This window comes from Gobio gobio, assembly GCF_949357685.1.
Source record: "Gobio gobio genome assembly, chromosome: 11".
NCBI classification, from domain to species: Eukaryota; Metazoa; Chordata; class Actinopteri; order Cypriniformes; family Gobionidae; genus Gobio; species Gobio gobio.
This window is the reverse complement of record NC_137104.1, coordinates 41,779,530-41,806,100: the sequence shown is the minus strand read 5'-3', so window position 1 is coordinate 41,806,100 and position 26,571 is coordinate 41,779,530. Positions and strand designations below refer to the sequence as shown.

Sequence of the window (26,571 nt, the reverse complement as noted above, 5' to 3'; positions counted from 1 at the left end):
TGCGGCCGTTCAAGGCTTTCATCTCTACCTGGCTGATCAAGGCCCATCTGTGGCCGTTCAAGGAATCGCAGCATTTACGACGGGCGAGTATACAATTCTTTTACAATTTTTGGGGGTGAGTAGGTCCCGTCCTGGAGGAACTAATTTCCTCCACCAATTTTTGGGGGTCGGCTGCTCACCTGCCTTCATCTTCAGGCAGGAAATGCAGAGTCCGTTACCCTCGTGACGAGCGCTACGGACGGGGCCTACGCCAAAGAACCTCTAATTTAATACTTGCTGGTCTGCTAATAAACTTGTGGTGTTATCATACTTTATCTGGTCTCCCGAGTCTTCATGGTAGAAATGAAGCTTATGCGCAAGTTCTGGCAGGAAGATGCAATGTTACGTCACTTATCACATTCAGACCTATCCAATCAAGTCATAATTCTCAGAGTATAAAAGATCGGTAATTAACACATGTCTGAGTTCACAGATGCTGACGCCAGCATTGCCTCCATCCTCCCCACCACCACCAGGTCGGTCCCTGTCTATACCTCCCGGGGGTCGGCTGCTCCCCTGCCTTCATCTTCAGGCAGGAAATGCAGAGTCCGTTACCCTCGTGACGAGCGCTACGGACGGGGCCTACGCCAAAGAACCTCTAATTTAATACTTGCTGGTCTGCTAATAAACTTGTGGTGTTATCATACTTTATCTGGTCTCCCGAGTCTTCATGGTAGAACTCACACACTACCGCACACTGGTGGTATAAAGATCTTTAGTGTTGAACTGGAGTCTGCCATTGTAGATATGGTTGTGGCAAACAATGCAATCAGACTGCGTGAAATCCAGGCCGCAGTGATTGCAGATCATGGAGCATTTAGAAATATTTTATTTCAATAAACTAGTTTTTTTTTTTCCAATTGCTTTCACACTAAAATTAAAACTTTCCCACAATTAGCAAAACCATACACTGAATGAGCAAAACATGACCTAGATTTGCACAACTGTAAGCACATTGTCAGCTTCACACTTTTCGCAAAACATTACACACAGTGATTTGCAAAACACTAAACACACTTGCATGCATTTGACACAGAAATGTATCATGATGTCATTTCCTTGCAATTTCAAAGCAAAGGCTTTCAAATGAACACACCCATGAACCAATTGATGAAACACAGCCACCAGGTGTGCACACACACTGGTGCTTAATTGTAGACACACCAATCAGGTTTAAGAACTATAAAAGGGCAACAGGTAAGTTCACATGTCTTGATGGAAAAGTGGAAGAGTGAGGATGAGAGGGGAAGAGAGGGGTAGAGAGGGGTAGAGAGGGGTAGAGAGGGGTAGAGAGGGGAAGAGAGGGGTAGAGAGGGGAAGAGAGGGGTAGAGAGGGGAAGAGAGGGGTAGAGAGGGGAAGAGAGGGGTAGAGAGGGGAAGAGAGGGGAAGAGAGGGGTAGAGAGGGGTAGAGAGGGGAAGAGAGGGGTAGAGAGGGGAAGAGAGGGGAAGAGAGGGGTAGAGAGGGGAAGAGAGGGGTAGAGAGGGGAAGAGAGGGGAAGAGAGGGGTAGAGAGGGGTAGAGAGGGGAAGAGAGGGGTAGAGAGGGGTAGAGAGGGGAAGAGAGGGGTAGAGAGGGGAAGAGAGGGGAAGAGAGGGGTAGAGAGGGGAAGAAAGGGGTAGAGAGGGGTAGAGAGGGGAAGAGAGGGGTAGAGAGGGGTAGAGAGGGGAAGAGAGGGGAAGAGAGGGGAAGAGAGGGGAAGAGAGGGGTAGAGAGGGGAAGAGAGGGGAAGAAAGGGGTAGAGAGGGGAAGAGAGGGGTAGAGAGGGATAGAGAGGGGTAGAGAGGGGAAGAGAGGGGTAGAGAGGGGTAGAGAGGGGAAGAGAGGGGTAGAGAGGGGTAGAGAGGGGAAGAGAGGGGTAGAGAGGGGAAGAGAGGGGAAGAGAGGGGTAGAGAGGGGAAGAAAGGGGTAGAGAGGGGTAGAGAGGGGAAGAGAGGGGTAGAGAGGGGTAGAGAGGGGAAGAGAGGGGAAGAAAGGGGAAGAGAGGGGAAGAGAGGGGAAGAGAGGGGAAGAGAGGGGTAGAGAGGGGAAGAGAGGGGAAGAAAGGGGTAGAGAGGGGAAGAGAGGGGTAGAGAGGGATAGAGAGGGGAAGAGAGGGGTAGAGAGGGGAAGAGAGGGGAAGAGAGGGGTAGAGAGGGGAAGAGAGGGGTAGAGAGGGGTAGAGAGGGGAAGAGAGGGGAAGAGAGGGGTAGAGAGGGGAAGAGAGGGGAAGAGAGGGGTAGAGAGGGGAAGAGAGGGGAAGAGAGGGGAAGAGAGGGGAAGAGAGGGGTAGAGAGGGGAGGGTTAGGGTTAGGGTTAGAGAGGAGGTAGACCTGAAGTAGGATGTGGAGACAGGGACCTAATTTATCAAATGTGATTCGTGCAACCTTGGTTGACCATGAGTACTGAGTACCCATGGGTTGAAATTGAGAGAGGCTGGACAGAGAGTTCAGCCCAACCTCAGCAGATATATATATATATATATAAAAAATCTTTGAAAATGCATGAATGAATGCTTTTAAAATGTGGAGAGAAATAAATATTTTCATCAATATGCAGTACTGGTCTTGAGTGTACTGTTTGGTCATTATATTCATATACTTTACTCTAACATTATCGCTGAAAAAAATCAAACCCAGATTATATCATTAGATTACATATCATTTTTACAAGTGTTTAAGATTGAGAACAGCAGTGTGTAAATGAATCAAACAGAATCAGATTGTTTGAACCACGTGTGTGCCATACAGTGTTAAAATTGGGTTTTGTTAAATTATTGTAAAATTTTGAAAGAAGCCTTTCATTTTGCAAAAGAACTGAAGTGTTCTGCTACTTGTGTGTGTGGATGTGTGAATTGTGTGTAGTGTTTTGACAAAATTAGCCTTGTTTTTAAAATTGTTTTTAAATTGTCCCTCCTGGAGGCAATGAGTGCTGGTTGCTTGGCAATTGGTGCAGAGGACTGCCAGGGATGGATACGCTGGATACGCCATGCACGGAGGTATTTCCCCCGTTGCATTGCAAGGGAAAACATTCAATGCAACGTTGATGAGATCCTGTGGCATGATCGTCAGGAGCGAATGGACTATGTGAAGTTCTGAGTATCAAATTTTATTTAAGATATTTCCACCCATAAGTTTCCTTGGGTTACTTTTTTCTTTCCAGCATTTGAGTTTAAGAATCATATTGATAGCTGTATTTTGCATTTTGTTGTCCATTGTATAATGATTGATTGAGAGAATAAATTGATTTGACCACAGTGTGTGGTGTTCGATGGAAATATAGCTTATGTTGCATGTTTTTAATGTTTTGTGAACGTTAGAGCATATCGCAAACAAAATGAGTCATTTTGGCCTCTGAGATCCAGATTTAGCCTTTGTGTTAACTGTGTTTAAGCAACCGAGAAAAACTGTCAACACACCTGAAACCAACCAAGGTCCTCAGACTCTTCCAGGCAAGTGTTTTGAAGCTAAAATCTGTAGGACGTTGGCCCCTTCAGGAGCAGGACACTTCTGCATAAATGTTTCAGCTAAAAACAAGGAATCCTCTGTATCTCTTTAATTTTTTTGTACCTTTTTACTCTGACTATAGAGAGGGAGAGTCACATTTTTTGAAAATGTTGAAGGTATTTTGCATGAATTGGCAAAAAAACAAAAACGTTCTCTTTTTTTTCAAAATGAACAGTAGATGATTTATGCATATCAATGAGTCATGTATAAGCCGACTGTGCATCACAGATTAAAGTTAACAATAAACTACTTATTGTTTTATTACAAAAGGGCAATGTACTACGTGTAATTGTCATTCCTTCCCCAGACGCACACATATAACACACTTTAAACACGACAGAGTTTACCTATGTGGTGTGATAAGTAACTAAACAGAAGACCATGCGTTCTCTACAGTGCTGACTGGATCTTTTCATTAAAGACCTTCTCAATAGAGCCCTGAGAATCATCTGTCTGGACTCCTGAATCACCTGGCCTGCATTTACTCTTATTGTAAACGAACAGAAAAACAAAGAAAGTACAGAGGGCAGAAATAATGGATCGTCTGCTGAGGAGATGCCGAATCAAGAGCAGCTTGATCAGAGAATGTCTGGCTGAATTTTTCGGAGTCTATGTTTTGATAGTAAGTCTTCATATCTGTATTTTTAATATGTGTGCCATTAACCAAGGTATTCAAATGAGGCCAACACTGTAAACAATTTAAATACGATTCACGACAGCATTTCATGTTTAATTCAATGCGTTACTTGCCATTTCTTTGTAATTATCTGTGAAAATGTAATAGCAATCTCTAAATTTATACACCATTTTTTTGTATCTTTTCTAAATTTTGATTTTCTTTGGTAACTTTACAATAAGGTTCCATTAGTTCACGTATTAACAACGAACAATTAATTTGCTATAATATTTATTAATCTCTATTTCAGGTTTTTTAATTGCTTTGGTGCAATTTTCACAAGCGATTGGTACATTTTCAAAACTCGTAGTACTAATATTACAATCACAATTGTGTTAGTACAATACACATAATCACAAAGTATCATTTTCACTACACAAATGTTTCATTCACAGTATGCTTTTCATAAAGCTTTTACTATCAAACTTTTGATTTGCACCTCTTCTCATTCAGTTTAATGCATTTGTCTATTCTTTAATCCAGTTTAAATGAAGGGTTAGTCAATGAATCATTGGTACACCTATACAGTTTCTATAGAACTGCAATTTCTGATATGGATAACCAAATGTAATTAATTATTTTACATAAGAGATTTATCTTAGATGATAACTACTCGAAGTGTGTTCAAATGGAGAGAGAGAGATTTGCGCACAAAGAGCAGGATAGAGTACAATGGAGAGGAAATGGTTGTGTGACATTAGATTGACCGGAGATGCATCAGTAGATGGCATCAAATGCAGAATTTTACATTACAGTATGCCATGTGATAATGTAAACAAACTGCCACATTACTGTAACCCACCCATATAAAGGTCAACTACAGTATTCAGTGACAGTGCACGAGAACATTTACTGTATTGGCGGCAAACTCTGTTCTAGCACAGAACCTCACGGGGCCGTTTTATAACTTAATTGATAACACTAGATAGATACTATTATAAACATTATGGATTCAGATAAGTTATGTAATGTGTGTTTATGTAAAGGGTATTTTGTGGCATCTGTAACCCTAATAAATGTAGCAACAAGGGTGATTTAAAATGTGTATCTTGCGTTGTTTGCTATTGAATGAATTGATTGCTAAAAGTATTAAATTGAAAGAAGCTCTGCTGTGTTGCGGTGATTAAACCAAATGTTCTCATACAGTGATCTCGTGTTTTGAAACAATGATTACGTAAAATAAAAATATGTACAACTTGAATGAAAGCATGAGATCAGGTTTTGAAAAAAATTGTGTTTTGGAGTTTTGTAAGTGTTTTGAAAATTTGCACCCTACTTGTGAAAATAGTAAAACATACACAAAAAATAAAAATAGCCTATACAACTGTTCATTATTAGTTCATGTTAGCCAGAGGCGGACATAGTAGTGTAGTATTTTTAGTTTCTAAGTACATATTTCAAGTATATGTGCTTTATCACTGTTTTTCTTTGGTAGACTTTTATTTCACTACATTCCTAAGCATAGTGTCATACTTTTTACTGCACATAAATTAGAGTTTTTTTTATTTTTTACCTTTAATACTTAATCACATAAAATTTTTCATACTTTCTTGTTTCAAATAAAACTTGAGTAAAAGTAAGAAAGTACTACATTTAAGTATTAAATGATATTCAATATGAAACTGTTTCATTAAAAACGGTCAAGTTTTCCAAAGAAGAACACTGATAAAGTACATATACTTGAAAAATAACATTACTTGGAAAGTAAAAATACTTTACTGTCCGCCTCTGATGTTAGCTCAGGTCCATTAAATAATATTAAAGGCGCAATATGTAAGATATAAGGTGAAACATTCAAAACCACTGGAACAATGTTATATATTTTGTCATCATCCCAAATGTTTCCAATAATGTTTAAATCCAGAGAAATAAGCAATTTTTACCAGTGCACGGATTGTGTCCGTGCATCGCCTATCAATGACATCCTATCCACGTTACCCTCATTTACCGGTTTTATTTTGTAGAAACCATGGAAAGACCAAAGGCGCTTTAATATATTATGTGTTTTATTAGACAGGTGAGCAACTGTTTGGATACATTCATCGACAGTAAACAAATCATTGTTATACAGCTCAACACAGTTAGTCTGTTTACCGCAAATACCATGTTTTACCATGCGTAATATCGATCTAGCTTACTGCAGTGTGCAACAAGTAGTCGAGTAGCATTACAGAGTAGCATTATAACATAACTTTCAGCACACCCAAAATGTATCTAATATGATCAAACCAACCCAATCTTACGGCAATTTGTACATATTTTACGAGGTGGCTAATTCCTATGAATTTGTACGACTTTTTTTGGTCAATTCGTATGATTTTGTACGAATGACCTAACCTCAAACTCCGCCCCTAAACCTACCAGTCACGGCGGTTTAGACAAATCATTCGAACTCATGCGAGTGAAGTCGTACGAATTAGCCACCTCGTACAAATACGTATGAATTGTTTGTGAGGTAGCGTTGGATAAAACCATAGACAGTAAAAGAAATGGACACAGCGACCCCATAGACTTCAATGGGAAAAAGTGAATTCAATTAGAAGCACTCACTTCCTGATGGCTGAGCGTACTGCGCAGCCTCAGACTGAGCTTGACTATGCAGATGTGACGTGAGCAACTTGTCTGACAGTTGTAAGTCCTCTAGTAGTTGTACAAAGTGAAAACTGAATCACGTTGTTGAAATATTTTGTCCTGTTGCTTTTGGCTCTTTATGGGCTTCTCCCCATGCTTCTCCCTTGACTTTATCGGACTTTATGCCTCCACGTCCCCCCGATGGCCTCATAGACAGTAAAAGATTGCCTGCGAGCTTCTCCTCCTGTTTATACGGTAATTTCTCTACTGTGCGACAGAGTCGCGTGGTTATGACGAGAGTCGCGTGGTTCTGATGCAATCGTTAGCCTATTTTTTACAAAAACGGCTTCTACAGGGCGATAGTGTCAGATACAAGGTAATGGTGCCTTTTATACATTGTCGTGTTTCTTTAGAAATAAACAATGGTCAAATGGAGTCTTTAAACACCTCAGATGTAAAGTTGTTTGCTGTCTTAAGTGACGTCAAAATTAATGGGAGTCAATGGAATGCTAATGGCAGGTGATGGCTTGGTTAGCAATGGCTGCCCCTATGGAGGGTCCGCTTTCCGGGTGCTGGATTACCCCCTTGGTTAAAACAGCCCTGTGTTACCCCACATACGCATGACCGGAAGAAGCAGAAGCGTTCGCCTGTGGCATAATAAAAGCGCCACTGCTCCAGAGCCGTGTGTCGCGCATATCTCACATTAGCAATCGCTCCAGCGGCCTCGATCCACTCCAGTGGCTTTCAGCCCCACCCTGCTTCATACTGCAGTAACGTTAAGAAATCTTTCATACATTAGCTCATCCATTAATATGATTTCTGCCCGAGTCCCGTCGGATACTTTTCCACCGGCTGTAGAGGAGGAAATCAATGTGTCATCAAGCTACGCCTTTGTTTTGAATAAGCGACCTCTAGTGGCGAAAATGACTTATTGTGCCTTTAACAGATACAACTTTTGATTTGTAATAATGTATTAGTACATTTTGAAATGTATTTCAGCAATATTCTAGATGTCAAACTTTGAAGACATTGAACTACTTAATAATCTTTTGCCACTTCTCAGGAACTGCCGTTACCATTGCTCAACAATGTGTCATAAAGCTTTTCATTATAGACATCATGTCTGAGTCCACGTTCACACCAGATAATTCTTCAAAATGTATTGATATCACTCTCTCTACACTTCAGCTTTTTGGGTGTGGCTCAGTTGCCCAGGTGACGACCTCTCAAAACACTAAGGGCGACTACCTGTCAATCAACCTCGGATTTGCACTGGGCACCACATTTGGAATCTATATTGCAAAAGGGGTCTCAGGTATAAACTCTCCAGTGCAGCTGTGTATATTAAGTATGTCCATGTCAATTAAAATATTTCTCACCTGTTAAAGGAGCTCATCTGAATCCAGCTGTTTCCCTCAGCTTGTGTGTCCTGGGAAGGTTCTCCTGGACTCGTCTTCCATTCTATGTGTGGTCACAGATTTTAGGTGCATTTCTGGCTGCAGCAACTGTTGCTCTTCAGTATTATGGTGAGTGGATCTTGGTCTATGTAATCTCTCTATAAAAATACAGTGCAGTAAGTACAATCCAAATGAAGACACTTATTCATATGTATTATTTTAGATGCCATAATGGATTTCACTGGAGGGCATCTGACAGTTAGTGGTGCCACTGCCACAGCTGGTATCTTCTCAACTTACCCAGCAGACTACCTGAGTCTATGGGGTGGAGTGGTAGACCAGGTCAGTAACATGTAAAACAGGGACATCTATTGTTTGAAACTCTAGGACTATTCTTAAAGGGTTAGTTCACCCAACAAATGAATATTAGACCATGATTTACTCACCCCCAAGCCATCCTAGGTGTATATGACAATCTTCTTTCAGACTAATAAAATCGGAGTTATATTAAAAATGTCCTGGCTCTTCCAAGCTTTATAATGGCCGTGACTATTGGGTCATTTTTTCAAGTCCATAAAAGTGCATCTACCCATCATATAACTGCTCCACACGGCTCCGGGGGGTGAATAAAGGCCTTCTGAAGCGAAGTGGTGCATTTGTGTAAGAGAAATATCTGAATATTTAAAACTTTACAGACTAAAATAGCTAGCTTTCAGTGGTCAGCGGTACAGATCTGAAGTGAGCTGTAGTAGAGACAGTTGCAGCATTAACTTGTGCTTGTTCTGCAGATAATTGGCACAGCTGCTCTGCTAGTGTGTGTTCTTGCATTGGGAGACACTCATAACACACCAGCACCGCCTGGCCTGGAACCTCTCCTGGTAGGAGCAGTTGTCCTGGTGATTGGTATTTCAATGGGATCTAACAGCGGATATGCCATCAACCCGGCAAGGGACTTGGGGCCAAGACTCTTCTCTTACATTGCAGGCTGGGGAGATGAGGTGTTCAGGTCAGTGTAAAAGTGTAACAAACAATGATCAATTAATATATACTGATGTTAGTTTTTTTTTGTTTTTGAAAGTCTCTTATGCTCAAAAAGGCTGCATTTATTTGAAAGAAAAAAACAAAACTGTAAAACCAGTAATATTGTGAAATAAAGAAAAATAACTTTTCTTTTTTTAATATAATTTAACATGTAATTCCTGTGATAGCAAACTACTGTTTTTAGCAGTAACTATTTCAGAAGTCATTCTAAAATGCTTATTTTTGTGGAAACATTATTTTCAGGATTCTTTGATGAATAGAAAGTTCAAAAGAGCAGCACTTCTGTCATGACGACTCTTTGAATGTTTGTCATGGTAGTGGATGTTAATTTGTTTAGTTTTGGCTACACTTAGATCTGCTACGCTGCTGCTGCAAAGCAAGTACAGGACTTGCTACTGCCAATACATATAAGACATGCTGCTGCTGTACAATATAGCGTATATGTATTACCTATGGCAGATCTATACAGGTGGAGCTGGGGAAGGAGGCGGGTTTCTGAAAGTGCACTGCAAACTGCTACAGCAGATGCTGAGCAAGTATTTGAAAGTTAATCAAGGTCATTGGCTGCTGATACAGCAGGAACCAATCAGCTGTGCCCTGTAGATAACAATGTGATTGCAAGCAGATTGAGTTAAGGACCTATCAGCCTGCGCCATCTTGAGTTTCATGACATAATTTAGTATTTATTTGAAATAGACATATTTTGTAATATTATAAATGTCTTTACTGTTACTTTACTGTAATGCATCTTTAATGGATAAAAGTAATAGTACATTGCCCCTTAAAATCTTTAAACTTTTGAACAGTAGTGTGTGTATATATATGTATAAAAAAAAAAACCTTTGGACGCTAAAATGAGACTACTTCTTATCAGGGCCGGACATGGTTGGTGGTGGGTCCCGCTGGTTGTACCGTGTGTAGGTGGTCTTCTGGGTTCATTACTTTATGAGCTGCTGATTGGAGTACATCATCCAGACTCAGAGCCAATGGATCCTGAAGGCCTGGCAGTGACAGATCAAAAAACTGTGGAGTTAGAGGGTGTGCAGCTGAAGTTTGACACCATTAAAGAATACGACAAGGAACGGATCTTTTCCATGACCTCAGCAGACAAACGCTAAAGTGGAAAGAATCTGTCAAACGCATGATGGAATCTCAATTGTTACTATTTATATGTTAAATTTATTTAATTATAACTTGTATTTTTGTAGGTTAATAATCAAACACATCAACAATGACTTTGTAATAACCTGAAGGCTCGCTTCAGTAGAGTACTTTATACTTTCTTTTGTTAGCAAAAATTGAAACATTCAATTCCAGCTCTAATAAAGCGGTACAATTTTACAATAATATTTTGTTTTATGTTAAGATTAATCATTTAATGCATTGACAATTGAGACCTTATAGTAAAGTGTTATCTATTAATTTTCTACCTAAAAAAATGCACATAAACAGAAACATCAATTTATGTGTATATGTATTTTCATCAGTAATTGCATTGCATTCCATGATTTTGCTAATGTTGATATTAAACTATATTTGATATTTTACTATTATTAGTGTTCCCAGCATGCTATTTATGGACATAAATCATTAAGGACACCATGATCTGTACCGTACCAATTTACTGTTTTATTTAGAAAGAGAACTGACACAGATGTACGGCAGTGAAACAGGCAGATCATCACAGAATAAGATGGCTGTCTATAGACTGTCTATGTATGGGATGTATACATCTATTACTGGAGAGATAGAAAGTCACACTCACACAGATGATTCACACGATCACAATTATTTTTTTAAGAAATGTGGTTTTTGACAAGCACAAAACATTCTGATAGAAAAGACTCTTATCAAAGAAAAAAAAAAAAAATACACAAACAACATTCATATTTGTACATAATTTGCCATAAAACACACAAGCAATCCTTCAAACTCAGTGTTGATTTTTCCATCAGATGAAGTCGTAAAAATTACATCAGGTCCCGAACACAAAATTTCACCAGTAGCATTTCAATATTATCTTTCAGCTAAGGGAGAGGGGGGTACAAAGACTGAACTTATTCACATTTCCAAATGCAACAACCATTTCAAACTGATGTACTGCATTTATACACATAAAATGTGCTCAAGTGTATCTGCAACTGAAATGTAATGTATCCATGTTTACTTATATTGACCTTTTTTGACTATTTAAACTTTACAATCCATCTTTGACCTCATATACGTCTGTTCTCCTTGCACAAATGAAACTTTTTCCACACTTATTTTAAGTTCTCAATGATTATCAAAAAACTGATGAATGCTTCAATATAAATAAATATCAGTACTACAATGTCTGTACAATATCGTTACATTTAAAAGTCAGTGTTTTCCTTTATTTGTTAAAAAAAAAACCTTCACTAGCACCCTTTTTGCTTTAATGCTTTTGTGGATTGACGCTCAGCTCAGCAAAACCCAGCAGATGCCGAATTGCTTGAAATGTAAAGTAGTTTTCGAGCAACACAAAGCCTGTCTGAGATACTATTTGACCTTTTGTAAAGGTATTTAAAAAGCTGAGGATGTTACAAACAGGGAGAGATTGGAGGAAAGGGCGAAATAACATTAATATCTTTGTATTTCGGAAGACAGTTCACATTACAATCAAAACGAAAGTTTTCCAAATTATATGCATTGATTTTAAACTCGTCTTATTGGCTGGTTCAAAGCCGTGTCCTGTTTTGCAATGGCTTTTCCTTTCTTTCCTTTCTCCCGTCTAGCTCGTTCTACAAGGGCTTATCGGTCCTGTGTGCCGTGATGAAGGCCATGCCATGCGTGCGGAAGTGTGTGTTAAGGTCTGATGTTTTGTCGAAGCGCCGGCCACACACCCTACAGCTCACCCCTCCCTCCCCGTCCTCGCCGGCTTTAGGCGAGGACGGCGATCCGTCCTGCGGAGACGCACCAGGCGATGTGTTCCCACCACGACTGTCCTGCTGACCTTGGCGCAAGCGGTGTGTAATGAATTTGTGTCGGCTGAGAGAGCCGGCCGAGGCGAAACATGCTCCGCATTGCAGGCACTGCTGAGACGCGTTCTCAGCATCACAGTGGACGGGAATGTGTCGCTGAAAATCTTCCCAATCCTGGGTGGTGAAGCCGCAGGGTGTGCAACGGAAAGTGCCGTCGTCTTCCTCCTGCTCGACCGGTCGGTTTTCAGACGCTCGAGTTCTCTTCGCTGGACCCGAGGCGTCCTCTCCCGTGACGTCATCCGTATCGGCGCCGCCCCCTACAGCTGGAGCTCCGCCCTCATTGTCAAGCTCAGATGAACTGCCCGCCCCATCACTTGGAAGTGAACGCTTTCTGGTGTTTGGAGCGCTCTGAGAGAGGATATTAAAATTAATATGTGGATAATTAAATATAATAAACTCTAAAGAGGTAGAGCGTCCAAACTGACCGCTTTGTCTGTTGTCTGTCGCGCTCTAATGCCATGTCTGACCCGAATGTGCTTCTCCAAAATCAGACGACTACTGAATGTACGCTTGCCCTCTGAGCAGTGCCTGAAGAGAACAACATGTACAGAAATAGAAGAGAAAAATAATCAAATAAAGAATCATTTTAAGCAGGAAAAGAAAGATTCAAATAAATTGGTGGTTGATGAATATCTGACTCACGGGCAGTGGAAGACTCTCTTGACGCCCTCATGTATTATTCTGACATGTCGACGAAGGCTGTTGGCCGAACTGAATGAACGCTCGCACGATCTGCAGGGGAACTTCTTCATTAACTAGAAGAAGAAATAAAAACAAAAGGCAGGCATTTAATAAATTTTAAGTATTTACTTTCTTATTTTTATGCAAACAAATTGTAATTAAATAAAAAAAAATAAAAAAAAATATATATATAACATTAATCAAAACCAACAGTAAAGACATTATTACAAAATATATAGTCAAACCAAAATGTATTCAGACACCTTCAACATTTTCTCACATTATCTCAGTTTATTCCCTATAGCTTAGAAAATGGTAATAAAATCTGACAAGAACTGTGTCAGAACAAATTCATCTTGATAATGTTAGATAACTTTGATAGAAAGGTATGTAATGGATTACAATCAACCAATACAATTTCAGCTGTTAGATTTAAGTACACAATTAGATAATACCAATTTTGGTTAACCAATGACCAAGCAATGCTTCATTTTGTTCAGTCTGTGGTGTAAAAGGTCGCATTAGCAATTAAAGAAAAAACACAAGCAAAACATGGTCAGGTCAAAGTGTCTGAATAATTTTGGTCCCTAATTTTTTTTTATTTTTATAAAAAGTCCACTGTATGTAGAATTTTTGGGTATAATATGTCACAGTTTAAACTTTATTTTGCTCTCCTCACTTACATAAATTAACTAGTAACTAAAGTGTCCTGCACCCACTAGTAAAAAATTATATCCGGTGTCTCAATAATTTTTGGTTTGACTATTTAAAACAAATGCTGTTTCAAATGCTTTCAAATAAATGCTTATGAAATTTCTATTCACAAAGAATCCTCCACAAAAATATTAAGCAGGAACTGTTTTTAATATTTGATAATAAGAAATATTTCTTGAGCAACAAATCAGCATATTAGAACACTGAAGACTGGAGTAATGATTAGGGCTGTACAAGAATATTCGTTCGGCGGGTTGGTATTCGATTTTCAAATTTGGGATTTGAATATTTTAATACTAATATATTTTTTCTCCCTTCCGCACACCTGGCATCCCCCTCGAAACATCTGTGCTTGAATATGTTTATATTATAAAATCAGGCAAAATACAATATATATATATTTTTTTACAATTATCTTATAGCCTAGCCAACAGTTGAATACGAATCCAACCTAGTTATACTTAATAAATATATTTGCTTCTTCTTAGCCTAAGTGTTCCCTGCAAGGCTGCAACGGAGTATTCTCTGTCTAGAGCGCAAGACTGCATGAGCTTATATGGAAGAAACTTGCATTTTGGGTTAAGGTGCGTTGGTTTGACATTGGGGAAAATAGAATAATAGAATCAAAATGTATTAGTCTTTTTACCCGTTAGGGATGTGACGGTGAGAACATTTTCCCCCACGTCACATTAAAATGCTGCACTGTGCAGCCGTGAAAGAATGAAAGTGCGGCCGTGCACATTTTAGTTTCGGTTTTGAATTAGCATCAATTCGGCTGCGGGTTGCTTGAATGGTGGGTTCATTAGCCTATTATTATTAAATGAAAAACACAAAAACAAAACAGTACAATGACAAACTTTAAATAGGCACTTTTACATTTAGCTTTGAAACCAAATCTTCTGTGATCATCTTGCCATGCAGCTTCTCACTCTCGTGACGAATTAAATCTGACTCTTGTTCGGCTCACGCTGCACGTTCAGTTTTGAATTCTCTAACTGAACTAAATAATTTTTTACTACTATAAAATATCAAAACGACGTTGGGCCGCGGTGGGCAAGTGATGTAACCAGTGTTATTCCTGAACATCGGTAACACCGACTATCACAGCAAGCCTATTCCCCGTTATTGTCAATCTAAATGAATGTACTGCGAAATATAGGAGCTTGTTACTGGGACGTAACAGACCTGTGTGTTTGTATCACTAGTGCAGTGTCCATTCTTGGAGCATATAAGCCCTGCCCGCGTGAGGCGTGCCGCTTCACTAGATTCCTTCTTTTATTAGAGAGAAGAATATGTTCAGCCCCTTCCCTGAAGCTTTGAATATTCTGTGTTAATTACTACCAAAGCTTCGAAGCTCAAAAAAACGGTACTCGGACCAGCCCTAGTAATGATGCTGAAAATTAAAATACAATTTAAAATATATTGAAATATTTTAAATTGTAAAAATTTGTCATATTATTAATGTTTTTACTGTATTTGCAGCCTTGGTGAGCATGAGAGACTTAAAAAACATTAAAAATCTTACTGACCCCAAACTTTTGTACACACATAGTAGTGGTAATTTTTTTTAAAAACTAATGGGAAAATAATGACATTTAGAATTTTCTTTGTAAACTGAAATTAAATAATTTTTTTTAAATAAAACATTTTAAATGCTATTTTCAACTGACTCCAAATTTTTTTGTTGTTGCATTAATTACAAGAAAATGCAAGCGCAGAAGTATATAATAGAATCATACATTCATATAATATATCTCTTAGCTAAAATATATAGCATCTGTCCTAGCATTTTCTTGTGATTGCGTCGTGTATGTCTTTAAGAGTACCAACCGTGCCGTGGTCGTTCTTCATGTGGTCGATGTAATCCTCTCTCTCAGCAAAGCGTTTCTTGCACTCCCTGCACCTCCACTCCAAATTCCCGCTCTCTGGAGAGCTCGGCTGCTCTTCCTCCTCATTCTCCTCCTCTTCTTCCTCTTCTCTCTCCTCCCCTTCCTGCTCTCCCTCCTCTTCTTCCCCCTCCTCTTCCTCCTCTCCCTGTCCCTGGCTCAACTCATCTGAATTGTTTTCGGTTGGTTTGGGTTTAGCTGTGGAGTTGCTGGCAGGGGCTGTGACAGGAGATGAGGTGGTGGGCGGAGTCTCTGCTTTGACGGACAGGCCTCTATGAGCAGTCTGAGGGAAAATATTGAAAGACAGCTCTGGTCAAAAGCATATAAACAATTCAAAAGAAAATAAAAAAATTCACATTGAGGTGGCTTTTGTACTTGGTATGAGCATTAGACAAGGTGATACACAGAAATCACTCTGTAAAGGCCAAACCAAGAGTTTTACTGTATGCCTTTGCTGACACCACATTCTTTAGGGGAAGTGAAAAGAATGGGTAACACAAAAGGCAAAATAACAATCATTAATTTAAGGCGTAATCAATTAATATCCTTGTTTAAATGTATTATTCTTTATTTGAATTACTGTTAGGATATCTACCTTGATGTGTTCCATCATGGAGCCTTTCTGGGCATAAAGTTTAGTGCAGTCTGGACATTTGAACACATGCACCTTCTGTTTGGCCAGGTGAGTGTCAAAATGCATGTAGAGCAAAGGTTTCTGGGTGAACACAGTGTCACACATGACACACTTGTAGATCATCCTGTAGAATAAGTTTAAGAAAATAATGAGGATCAGAGTTCACATCTACATTCAAAATATTTCCCATCCATGTCACTGATCATGAAAAGCTGTGTGTGATGTGGTTCAACCTACTTAGCCTGTGCAGCTGTGAGGGCGGGATGTTGGGAAGTGATGTGCCCCTGGGCGCTCTGCGCAGATTTGAAGGCCATCGGGCAATTGGGGCACTTATGAAACACTTCACAGTGAGCTGTCTGAATGTGGGACTTGATAGAATTCAAACCTCCGAACACAACTTGACAACTGGAGCACCTGGAATAAAGGAAGTGGATTTGAGCATGTGCGAGTTTAAGTAGGCAATTTTTTTCTCCATTTCCTTGCAAGATATCTGCCTGCAATATTACAAAACACTGATAGGAAATTGAAAGCCAGGAACCTGTAGCCGATGCGCCTGGCAAAGTGCAGGCAGGACTCTTCCAGGTGGGTTTGAAATGTGGCCTGGCGGGCAGTGCCACCACACTCGGGGCACACATGGGGTGCTCGGTGCTTATGTATCCGCTGATGGGCCGACACACTGCACCAGTTAGGCAGCATCATGGGGGGAGAGCAAAGCATACAAGTCTGAAATATAAAGAGACAGAGTTAGTTAGTATGTAGAGAAAGTAATTTTATCTAGCTTATACACAGATGTTGGGCCCTATTTAAAGGGTTAGTTCACCAAAAAATGAAAATTCTGTCATTAATTGCTCACCCTGATGTCGTACAAAACCCGTAAGGCCTTCGTTCATCTCCGGAACACAAATGAAGATATTTTTGATGAAATCCGAGAGCTCTCTGACCCCTCCATAGACAGCAGTTTAATTAACACTTTCAAGGCTCAGAAAGGTAGGAAAGACACAGTTAAAATAGTCCATGTGACTCCAGTGGTTCAACCTTAATGTTATGAAGCGACAAGAATACATTTTGTGCACAAAAACAAACAAAAATAATGACTTTATTCAACAATTTCTTCTAGCCTGTGTCAGTCTCTTACACTGTTGATGGAGTGTAAATGGTGCAGCGTTTCTTACTTCTACGGCAGAACGACTCGAATGCGTCGTGGTGCTCACGTGAACAGCGTCGGCCAATGGTAAGCCGGCGTTCTGGAAGCGCTGCACTGCTTAAACTGCGTCAACAGCGTAAGAGTCTGACATAGGCTAAAACGAAATTGTTGAATAAAGTCGTTACTTTTGTTCGTTTTTACTCACAGAAAGTATTCTCGTCTCTTCATAAAATTAAGGCTGAAACAATGCTTTTACTGCCTCTCTGGGGCTTGAAAGTGTTAATTAAACAGCTGTCTATGGAGGGGTCAGAAGCTCTCAGGTTTCATCAGAAATATCTTAATTTGTGTTCCGAAGATGAATGAAGGTCTTACAGGTTTGAAACGACGCGAGAGTAATTAATAACAGAATTTTCATTTTTTGGGTGAACTAACCCTTTAAGAATCATGAGTAAAATAAATGTGTAAATTGATCGTATAAACATTCTTATGTAAATTCACATCTCATCAAAAATAAACATAAAATGCATAAAATTTATTATGCAAGAATTTACAGTCACACTGAATGCAACAATTTGTCGCAATGATTCTTATTTGGTTTTCTGTGATTTATTGAACATGGCTGTTGAATTCTGTTGGATGAGGCAGCAGCTGCCATATTGATTCTGTGCGCTTTTAAATGTAAATGCAATTATAACATGTTTATAAGGTTACATGGATCAATTTGAAATTGAAATTATTTGTACATTCAAGGTCCTGTCCACACGAACACGGGTATCTTCAAAACCACAGCTTTTTCTATGGGGTTTGGCCGTTCGTCCACATGTAAACGCAACTTTTTTGAAAACTCCTGCAAGGGTGAAGATTTTTAGAAACTCCGGTTGCAGTGTTGTCGTGTGGACAGTGAAACCGGAGATTTTGGCTTGTTGGGTCAAAACGGAAATAACCTTTTTTCCAGGCTTCTGATTGGACAATATAGCTTTACGGTTAAGGTTATATTGCCCCCTGTTGGTTTGGCATGCTCTTGACAGCGCTTCATAGCGTGTTTTTGCGTTTTCATGTGGACGCAATTTTTTTTTTTAAAAACTCTGTTTATTAAAATACCTGTGTACGTGTGAACCATCCCATTTTGACCAGAAGAAAAAAAACTTAGATTTGAGCCCTGATATATTAAAGGCACAGTTAATTGACATTTACTACAATGGGTTTAGGTGAAGATTGCTTTAATTTTCACTTAAATGAAAATGTTATATGTAAAATGTAAAATGTTTTCAATCCTATTAAAATGCTAAAAAAATGATAGCTTTAATTTTTTTGTAATGTTCAATGGCTATAATTGAGGGGGAAAAAAAATGTAATAGAGACATCAGCAGAGCTGCCAACTCTCACGCATTGGCCGTGAGACACATGCATTTGATTGGTTTCACACGCTCACACGCCCCCCGATTTCTCACGCTGAAGTGTCAACCCAGTCGGTCAAATGCCTGAAAGATTATCTATAGATCTACCTGTTGAGCCACTCGTCGTGATCAACTAGTTATGCTTTCGGTGAGGGGGTTTAGATAAATGTGCAAATAAATACGTGTAGCCAGTGCCGCCGCTCCCACCACGCGCAGCGAGCAGTTCATGACTGGTGTTTCTGTTCACGCTTTATCACTGCATGTGAGTTTAACCTGCATTTTTAGACTAATCCTGAGTATTTCATTTAAGTTGCATACATTTTGTTCTTGCACTGATGTTAAATGTGTAGCCATTTTGCACTTTGACAGACAGTTTGAGATATAGGCTATATTTGAGTATTGTGTGTAATGATTTTGACAGTTTTTGCCATTGAAATGACTGGGGAAAAAGTGTCCCAATAACCCTGAAATCCCCCCATACTCTTTGAAATCATAATTACATTGCATTATGTTGCTTGAAACCCCAAATATTATAACATTCTTCATTAACAATTATTCAGTTATTTGTAACAATCTCATAAAAAAAAAAGGGTAGCTTGAATGTTACTTAACTACTTAAAGTAGTTTTTACTACAACACTATTTTTTTTAAGATCAGCCACAGCAAAAAAGAGCCGCACAACAGACAGGACAGACAGATTTTTTCCTTTTTCTTCCCTGTAAAAGTATGCTGTAGGTTGATGTATAATCATTTTGTTCTATTTAGACAAAAGCATGCCTCTAAATAGCAGCGGCGGAGCTAGGGGGTGGCCAGGGGTGGCCGCGGCCACCCTTGGCTTAAGCTTGGCCACCCCTTTGGCCACCCCACTCACAACTGCTGTGTATCTTTTTTTTTTTTTTTGACAAGAATTGTGTTTATTTAAACGCAAAACCGTCTCTTTAAGACCACAAAAAAACGTGAGACTTCGGACGTCAGATGCGCACTCCAAGATCTCCTCGGCGACAAGCGCAAGTCAGTTACAGGTGCCGAATGAGCTTCAGCAGAACAACAGTGAATGGCGAACAACAGATACTATAGACTACGTCAATGTTTCTCAACTGGTGGGTTGCAAGACTGTTTTGAGTGAGTCGCATTGTGTGCAGTCAAAGAAACAACAACAAACGTAACTCTGTTTTTTCGATGCCATCTTTATTTTGAAAGATATGTGTGAAAACTGGTGACACTTCTGTCAGATTCTGAGAGAAGCGCGTTGTCCTGATTCAGTATCTGATGTTATCAGTCTATATGTCAGTAAAAATTTGAAAAACAAAATTTCCTGTCCTCAGTGTTCGCCGTTAAACTGTGCTCGCAGCACACACTCTTGAATATCACACACAAATGTGCCGCGCTCAGCCGTGCTGTATATCACTTCAAATAAAGTGCAAAAGAAACTACGAGCTTGCAAAGTCGTAGTTCTGTCATCTATTAAGTCATGAAATAGGCAAAATATTTGATTAAAGTTGCGTTAAAACTGTGCGTACATGTATATATTTGTTAAATATGAGTCACATGTCTCTGGAATTTTTTTTTAAATACTCTGCCTAGTGAGATTGCAATATAAGGCACAAGATATGTATTTTTTTTAATGCACAAATATATGTGAGCATTTTGCCCCAATTTGCCCCAATTTATACTGAAAGATAGGCGCTAATTTTGCTTTCACTTGTAAAGTATACAAACAATAATGTATAATATTTAAATTAGGACTGTCAAAAGATTAATCGTGATTAATTGCATCCAAAATAAAAGTTTGTGTTTACATAATATATGTGTGTGTACTCTGTTAATTATTATTTATATATATAAATACACACACATTCATGTATATATTTAAGAAATATCTGCATGTATATACTGTATATACATTTATATAATCTATAATATATATAAATATAAATGTTTTATATATAAAAATAATATTTTTTTCTTAAATATATACATGCTTGTGTGTGTATTTATATATAAATAATAATTAACAGAGTACACACACATATATTATGTAAACACAAACTTTTTATTTTAGATGTGATAAATCACGATTAATCTTTTGACAGCCCTAATTCAAATGCATAAAATTAAATGTTGACTTCCGTCCTTACTCAATAATTTAAATAAATTAATATTCTTGCATATGATTCATTAGAGAACACATGTTTTTCTTTTACTGAGTTTAATTTTTGATAGAACTGTTGCAATTATTTATTTTGACAACTAATATAGAAAATTAAACATTCAGTCTTTACTTATTCGGTTGCAAGGTTTAGAAACGGTCCTTAAAGACTAACTCAGAATTGTTGAAGAGTTCACTGATTATATATAATTCAATTAATATTTAAGGCTATGTAGTTATTATCTGCATGTCACATCCATGAAAAATGCAACAATGGAGAAAAGATATTAGGGGTTTTGAGAACCAGAACCTGGCTGACTGAGCAAGTTAAACTTTAGCTATAAAGTTAGCCCCTTGTCTGGAGGTGAGGAATAACACAAAAATGTTTCAAATTCACTCAGTATTCCATGATCTAATTCACTACTATCTCAATTACAATTAAATAGGCCTACGAATTAGCTGTATTCATTTGTGTTGTAGGCACTAAAACAGTCTGAAATAACGAAGATTTCTGTGCCACCCCAGCATGGTTGCTGGCCCCTGCCCGGCCACCCTTTTGAACAAATCCTGGCTACGCCACTGCTACATAGTGCTTAAAAATTGTGTGTGTGCATGTCTAGGATATACTGTATATACAAAGCGTCATATAGATGCATTTTGTCTCAATAGACATAATTAATTATCAACCTATACTTATCTATCAAAGGCAAAAAAGAAACCAACAACACAAAAAACAATACTACCCCATTCAAATGCTGATGCAGAGAGAGTGTTTTCTGTGATGTGTGTGTGTGTGTATATATAGCTATTATAACATTATTCTTTTTCTTTTGTTGCAATTTTTGCTTTGTACGTGGCAAAATTTTGGTTGGCCCCACCAAATCTCCCTTTTTGAAAAGTTGGCAGCTCTGCATCAGTATCAGTACTGGTATCAGTGATACAGTCCTTTGTTCATATTGCTTAGTAAAAAAAGATGCCGTTAAACAAATATTTTTAATTAGCTGTCGTATTGTGGTTTCTACATTATTTTGGAGATTTATTGTGAAAGTATTACAGCATAAAAATATACAAAAAACATATTAATGTTAGGTGCGATTCATTTTTCTTAATCGATTGACAGCAGTAATATAAGGTATATACACATTTTTATGTCTGTCAGAAATAAATAATAAATGTTATTTACTCTTAAAAACTCTTAAAAACACAGATACACACATTTTAGATAATATATTACATATATATTATATATATATATATATATATATATATATATATATATATATATATAGAGAGAGAGAGAGAGAGAGAGAGAGAGAGAGAGAGAGAGAGAGAGAGAGAGAGAGAGATAATAAAATGTATTTCTGACAGATATCAAAATATGTTGCAAAATTAAAATATGGGGTAGGGCATGGAAAAAAAATCAGACCCACCAGAAAGAAAATCACTGAGTTTACAACATTTAAAACTTACCGAGTTAGGAGTAGCTCTGATTTGCTGGAAATGGGTCACTAATTCAGCCTTGCTTGAAAATTGGGCTTGGCATTCAGGACACTTGAAGTTGTGATATTGCAGGGCCTCGCCTTTCTTGCAGGGCAGCGGCATCAGGGCTTGGGGACTCTGGGGTCCACGGCGGGCAGGGCTGGGCTGGGTTGGAGCCGTGCCTGGAGACGGGGAATCCTTCAGTGGACTGGAAGTGGACGGTAGAGAGGTCGTCCCTGTTGGGGTGGTGGAGGATGACAGAGGTGGAGAGGACAGAGATGGAGAGAGCATACCTAAAGGATCGAGAACATTTATAGTTCAATATTAAGCTGAAAAAGTCTATTTCAAATCTTTACAAAAACTACAGTATTTCCCACAACTTACCAATGGGAGTAGTGTCTTGCTGGCCAATCATCTGCTCCACTGTGACTGGTCTCATAACCAAATGTGAGCACTGCATGACCAGGCCTCGTTCCTTGTGCTCCCGAGCATGTAGCAGCAGACTGCACTTATTGAAGAAAGCCAGCCGCTTTGCGCAGTGATTACATGTCACTTCTATTCTCAAAGAGCGCCGGTCGTAGTGTCGTGCCAAGCTGCGCTCCAAAGCGAAAGAATCTCCGCACTCCAAGCATCGGTAGCCAGCAGCAGGCATAGGAAGACCCCATTCAGGGGGCGGTGGGCTCGAGAGGTCCGGACGGTAGCTGGGCAGCAGGTTCTTGCTATTCAGGATCTTGTTGAAAGCCTCAACCAGGCTGGACTGGCTACGGGAAATAACAGCACCGGTGCTGTTGACGATAGATGCTGGTTTACATGGCACAGTACCACCATTGGCGGTTTTAGCAACTGTAGGACGCACGCTTATTCCGCCGACAGCTGGAGCGACTGGTAAAGTGGTGGCTTTTGTGATGCTCACTGCTGTGGCAGAAACTTTCATTTTATCGGATTGCACTGTCATTTTGTTTTGGACCTTGCTGGCTGCTGCTAACATGGCACTACTGGCTTCTAGAGTGGACACTGGTAGGGTTGAGCTTTTTACCACTTGACCAGCAGTGGCGTCATTTTTTCTGGCGCCTTTCGCAGGATTGGCTCGATTTCCCGTTTGGGTTTTACTTCCATCTTTGCCTGCATTGGCAGCACCTCCCTTACCTGCTACTCGGGTAACCGTGCGGGTGATGCCTCCTGTAGATGTCTTAATGGTCTTGATGCGGACTTTAAGTGGTCTGGAAGGAACATTGCTGCCAGCTACAGCTTTGCCTCCAGTGCTTGGCGTTGAGCCAGTGTCCGCTGGGAGGGATTGAGCAGTGTTGACCTCCATTTTCTCTCCATCCTTTTTCCCACCATCCTTACCATCCGCATTAGCCACATCTTTTCCATTCTCTGTAGACCCTTTGTCTACTTCCATCTCCTCTTCTTCTTCCTTGGGTTCTTGAAGGGCAGCAGATGGTGATGAAGATGCCACCGCTGGACTGCATGATCTTTTGGTAACTGCAGACGTTGGCATGGAGGACTTGGGCATCTCAGGCTCAGGGCTCTCCGGCGAGTCTCGTTCTTCAATCACATGCTCTGGGTTTCGTTCCTCTTGGGGTAAACTCTTTCCGGTTCCTGTTTGGACTGGTGCGGAAAGCCAGTTCTGTTGAGCTCGAGGTGAAGCAGGTGAAGCCAAGGGGATGTCACCTGGTTTGGGGTAAGCGCTGGGTGATATGGACGTCGAAGGAGGGAGAGAAGGAGACTGTGAATTTTCTGGAGGTGATCTCATCCTACGTGACAGTTTCGGAGGGGTGGGCGAGTCCGGACTCTCGTGGATGACTAGAGATCCACCAGAATCAGGATCCGAGTCCTCTTCATCTGAATCTACGCGTCTGAATGCAGACGAACTAAGACGTGGTGTTCCATTAAACGGCTCTGTTAGAGATGTAGCAAGGGGAGACGATGCCACAGCCCCAGAAACTCTGGAACCAACTGAGGGAGAAGACGATGATGGCGAGGATGATGTAGCTGTGGAGGGAGTGGAAAGAAGTGGTTTAGGTGGGGGAAAGAAAGGAGAGGCTGCTCCACTTGCCCCACTAGGAACTGCAGGGGCTTTTGCCTTGTCTGCACCTTCTATGTTCATCTCCTGCTGCATATGCTGCTGTTGCAGAAGCTGCATTTTCCGGGCCCTTCCAACAGAGTCTCCAGCACCTTGTGCCATTAAGGGCTTCAGTTTATTGAAGATGTTGCTGCCCTGTTTGGAACTTCCGGAAGATCCAAGGGCAGACCCTGCGGTCTCTGGAATCGTCTTTGAGCTGCATATGGGCCACTGCTCCCCATTTGGCTGGCAACGGGCCTGCGACATATGTACTGACCCACCGGACGACACAAATCCATTATGGTTGAGTGGGTCTGGTACCGAGTTGTCACCACCATCAAAGGGCTCAGGACGAACACGGTTCTTCACAATCACGCTAACAATAGAAGGGTCACTCTGAGAATCTGAGGATGGGCTGGGCGATCTTATGGCTGAACTTCCACCTACTGAAGCATCACCAGTCTTTATGAGTGATCCTCCGCCTGCTCCTTGATGCCCCTCCACCTCATCCGGTGCTGACTGGATAGCCTCTTTGGCATCAATGTCAGGAATGTCAAACGCTGCCAATAGGTCATCGAAATCGGGGGTTTTCATGTCCCCCATGCCGGGTCAGTGGACTCAATCCTAGAACACAAATAAAATGTCTGAAAAAAGTGTGTGATAAGAATTGCATTAAAGGGATAGTTCATCAAAAATTATCATTTGACCAAAAATAAACATAATTTACTCACCCTCATGTTGTTCCAAACCTATGACTTTCTTTCTTCTGTGGAACATATAAATAATGGAAGTCAATGGTCACCAAAACAGTTTGGTTGCCAACATTCTTCAAAATATCTTCTTTTGTGTTTCGCAGAAGGAGGTCATACATGTTTGGAACGACATGAGGGTAAATGACAACATAATATTCATTTTTGGGTGAACTATCCCATTAAGTAATGTGTTGACCTTATTTTCTATTTAAAAAGGAAATTAAGATATATGGAGGGGCTTATCCCAGTATTCTTTAATGTTTTTCATACAAATCAGTGTGATTTAACGAGGTCTTTTTTATATAGACAAGGGGTAATGCATTTTATTAAAAAATAATAATAAAAATAAATATATATTTATTATTATTTTTATGTGATTTTAGTACATATAAAAACATATTTTTGGCACAAACATATTTTATTAAAACATATCAAGTATTCCATCTGTTTGTAATCCTAATAAAAACTGCTTCGTGTTGAGGCACATATTAGGTAAAATTGAAAGTGGTTTTAGCCACATGTGCATCCTGCTGTTTTAATAATACCCCATGCTTTCCTTCGACAACAACAAAAAATATTTACAAATATATAACGTTAAATACATCGCGCTACAGCAAAATGACAACGAACGGCTTTGTTTTGTTAGCTTTGGCTAACAGCCACGCAATGGTTCTGTATAAACTTAGCATTGATGTCTGAACTGGAAGAGATTCACTTATGCAATATATAAAAAAACTAATATTTTTTTTTTTTTATATCATAAACATATGATCCAACAACCATTTTTTCTTTGCTTAACAATGGATAATTTGCAGGTAACAGAGCCTGTTTAGCACGCTACAGCTGCTATGGTATCAACAAGAGAATCCAAACAAGCCCTCTTAGATTAAATAAAAAAAATTGCATGAATACATAATTGGCCAATAAAGAAAGATAATGATTCCGCATGCACGTTTCAGAGATCAATTTGGTGTATACAAAACAAACACAATTGCCTGAGAACGGCTAAAACCTCCATCTGACCTGGCTAACTACAAATGGGGACCGAAATGAAACGCTAATGGTACGATTAAAGGGCTTTTGTCACATTTTGTCCCCTAGTTGCGGTGTTGGTGTTGATATAATAATAAATAAAGAACTCGTGGCCTGATACACAGATATATGAGGTGTATTTTCGGGTTTGTTCTGTCATGACGGCGGGGTCCGTGCTGCCCCGTCGCGAGGGTCATTTAAGCGCAGGCCACTGCATGTGCACGGCAACATTACCTGTTTATAAATAACCTCACATGGATGCCACATTATGTCTTTATGATCATGCATTTTTATGTACGTGTGTATTATTTTTGGATTGTGTATTTTCATGCATGGACAGTGATTTTGTTTACCTGTTTTTTTGAGATTCCCGACTATCCTCGCTCCAGATGAAGCGCCTTAACTTCCCGTCATCGATCGAGTACGGCC

The 26,571-nt window shown here is 39.6% G+C and overlaps 2 protein-coding genes across 4 annotated transcripts; one reads left to right on the top strand and one right to left on the bottom strand.

Annotated features, from left to right (window-relative positions):
• Positions 1-4,057: 4,057 nt before the first annotated feature.
• aqp10b (aquaporin 10b) lies at positions 4,058-10,325 on the top strand (the record flags this gene model as incomplete). Its single annotated transcript, XM_079828554.1, has 6 exons — positions 4,058-4,144; positions 7,958-8,084; positions 8,158-8,295; positions 8,390-8,508; positions 8,955-9,172; positions 10,082-10,325. 6 exons carry the CDS (start codon positions 4,058-4,060, stop codon positions 10,323-10,325), a joined length of 933 nt encoding a protein of 310 aa, XP_079684680.1.
• Positions 10,326-10,811: 486 nt separating this feature from the next.
• On the bottom strand, positions 10,812-26,571 carry znf687b (zinc finger protein 687b). 3 transcript variants are annotated; one of them, XM_079828646.1, is made up of 11 exons: positions 26,496-26,571; positions 25,090-25,124; positions 22,678-25,002; positions 22,285-22,586; positions 16,663-16,847; positions 16,362-16,538; positions 16,086-16,248; positions 15,435-15,773; positions 12,852-12,964; positions 12,635-12,737; positions 10,812-12,557 (listed from the first exon to the last, which is right to left on the bottom strand). In XM_079828646.1, exons 3-11 carry the CDS (start codon positions 24,959-24,961, stop codon positions 11,970-11,972), a joined length of 4,254 nt encoding a protein of 1,417 aa, XP_079684772.1. In that variant the 5' UTR covers positions 24,962-25,002; positions 25,090-25,124; positions 26,496-26,571; the 3' UTR covers positions 10,812-11,969. The 3 variants fall into 3 exon arrangements, with proteins under 3 accessions (XP_079684772.1, XP_079684771.1, XP_079684773.1); XM_079828645.1 differs by having other exon boundaries at positions 22,678-24,982; positions 26,496-26,567; XM_079828647.1 differs by lacking the exon at positions 25,090-25,124 and having other exon boundaries at positions 22,678-24,982; positions 26,496-26,567.